General features: G+C 61.9%; 1 protein-coding gene across 1 annotated transcript in view; it reads left to right on the top strand.

Annotated features, from left to right (window-relative positions):
• The window catches only part of CTSH (cathepsin H), a gene marked incomplete at both ends in the record, with an annotated part of 5,289 nt that overhangs the window by 452 nt on the left and 3,492 nt on the right, over positions 1 to 1,345 (top strand). The window contains 2 exons of the mRNA XM_010141720.1: positions 199 to 303; positions 559 to 645. Coding sequence (XP_010140022.1) covers positions 199 to 303; positions 559 to 645 — 192 coding nt within the window. The remainder of the gene's footprint in view (positions 1 to 198; positions 304 to 558; positions 646 to 1,345) is intronic.

Here is a 1,345-nt window from a genome sequence, read left to right as displayed (position 1 = left end):
CTATTTTTTTCCCAGTATTTTTATGGGTAGACTAATGCCTGATCCCGGCTGTTGGGGGAGTGAGGAGCTCCGGAGTGTGGGCTGGGCTGGTGGTGCTCATCCAGGGGTACCCGGCTGGCGTGGCTGGTGTGCAGCTCCCATTGTCCACGGACCACCCACCCCTGGCGCGTTGCTGCAGCCCTCCCACCTCGCTTGTAGAACTGCTCAGCCACAAAGGGGAACTTCCTGCGCAGCTCTGGGCCGTACCCCGACTTCATTGACTGGAGGAAGAAAGGAAATTATGTGACGCCAGTGAAAAACCAGGTGAGGAGCGCGTGTTGTTGGTGACGCACCGAGAGCAGGCCAGGAGAGGGGCGAAGCGCTGCGGGCTGGGCAGAGAGTGCTGGGCTGTGCCCCGGCAGCCCCTCCATGGCTGGGGCAGGGGAGATCTGGGCAGGGGAGGAGCAGAGGGCGAAGCCCAGATGCCAGTGGGGAGTGGAAGTGCTGCGCTGCTGTCCTTCTGCCCTGGGGTTTCGGGGAGGTGGGTGACCCCATGGCATATCGTGGTTCCAAATGCAGGGTGCCTGTGGGAGCTGCTGGACCTTTTCCACCACGGGCTGTTTGGAGTCAGCCATTGCTATAGCGACGGGAAAGCTCCTCTCCCTGGTAAGAGATTTTCCTTTCCTGGGCGCTGATGGTGGGTCCTGGCTCTGGTTACCTGCCGGTGCTGCCAGCAGGGCCAGCCCGCTCCTGCCTGGGACAGCGCTGGCTGCTTGCTCCCAGCCGGGCTGTGACTGGCATCTCTGGCCAAACCTGCCAGGGAGGCGCGGAGCAGCATGGCCAGGGCCTCACTGTGCCCAAGGACCCGCCTGTCACCATCGCTGCTTGGGATCTGAGCGTCCCGCTGCCCTGGGCATGGGCAGAGCCCTTCTCGGAGCAGAAGGAGAGCGGAGGGGCTGGAGCAGGTGTGGTTGGCGAGGGCCGTGTTGCAGAACAGCATGCTGCGAGGTGCTCTTGTGTGGCCGTGTATTTTGGAACTCCCAGAGCCTTTGTGTTCTCAAAGAACTAAGAGACAGCAGCCGCTTACGCAACTTACCGGAATAGCCGAGGGTTGGGAGCGTTACACACACTCGACCTTTGGAGAGCCCTCAGTGGGTGGGACAGCTGATGGCTCTACTGATGCCCTTCTACAGTAACTTGCTGTTAAAAATAAAGACAACTGCAGAACAGGAAGGCCCGACAGGTGTGAGGAGGAATGTCTCGCAGACAGAGCCAGCAACACATGCCTCTGGCCCCCTCCCCGGCTGTGGAGCCGTCCAGCCAGTGTCCCTGCCGGCAGCCCGCCCCCCCGGGGTTGGTTCTGGCC

The sequence above is a fragment of the Buceros rhinoceros genome, unplaced genomic scaffold, assembly GCF_000710305.1.
Source record: "Buceros rhinoceros silvestris isolate BGI_N320 unplaced genomic scaffold, ASM71030v1 scaffold41128, whole genome shotgun sequence".
Classification (NCBI taxonomy): Eukaryota; Metazoa; Chordata; class Aves; order Bucerotiformes; family Bucerotidae; genus Buceros; species Buceros rhinoceros.
Note: the sequence above shows the minus strand (reverse complement) of the source record. Positions and strands in the feature narration are given on the sequence as shown.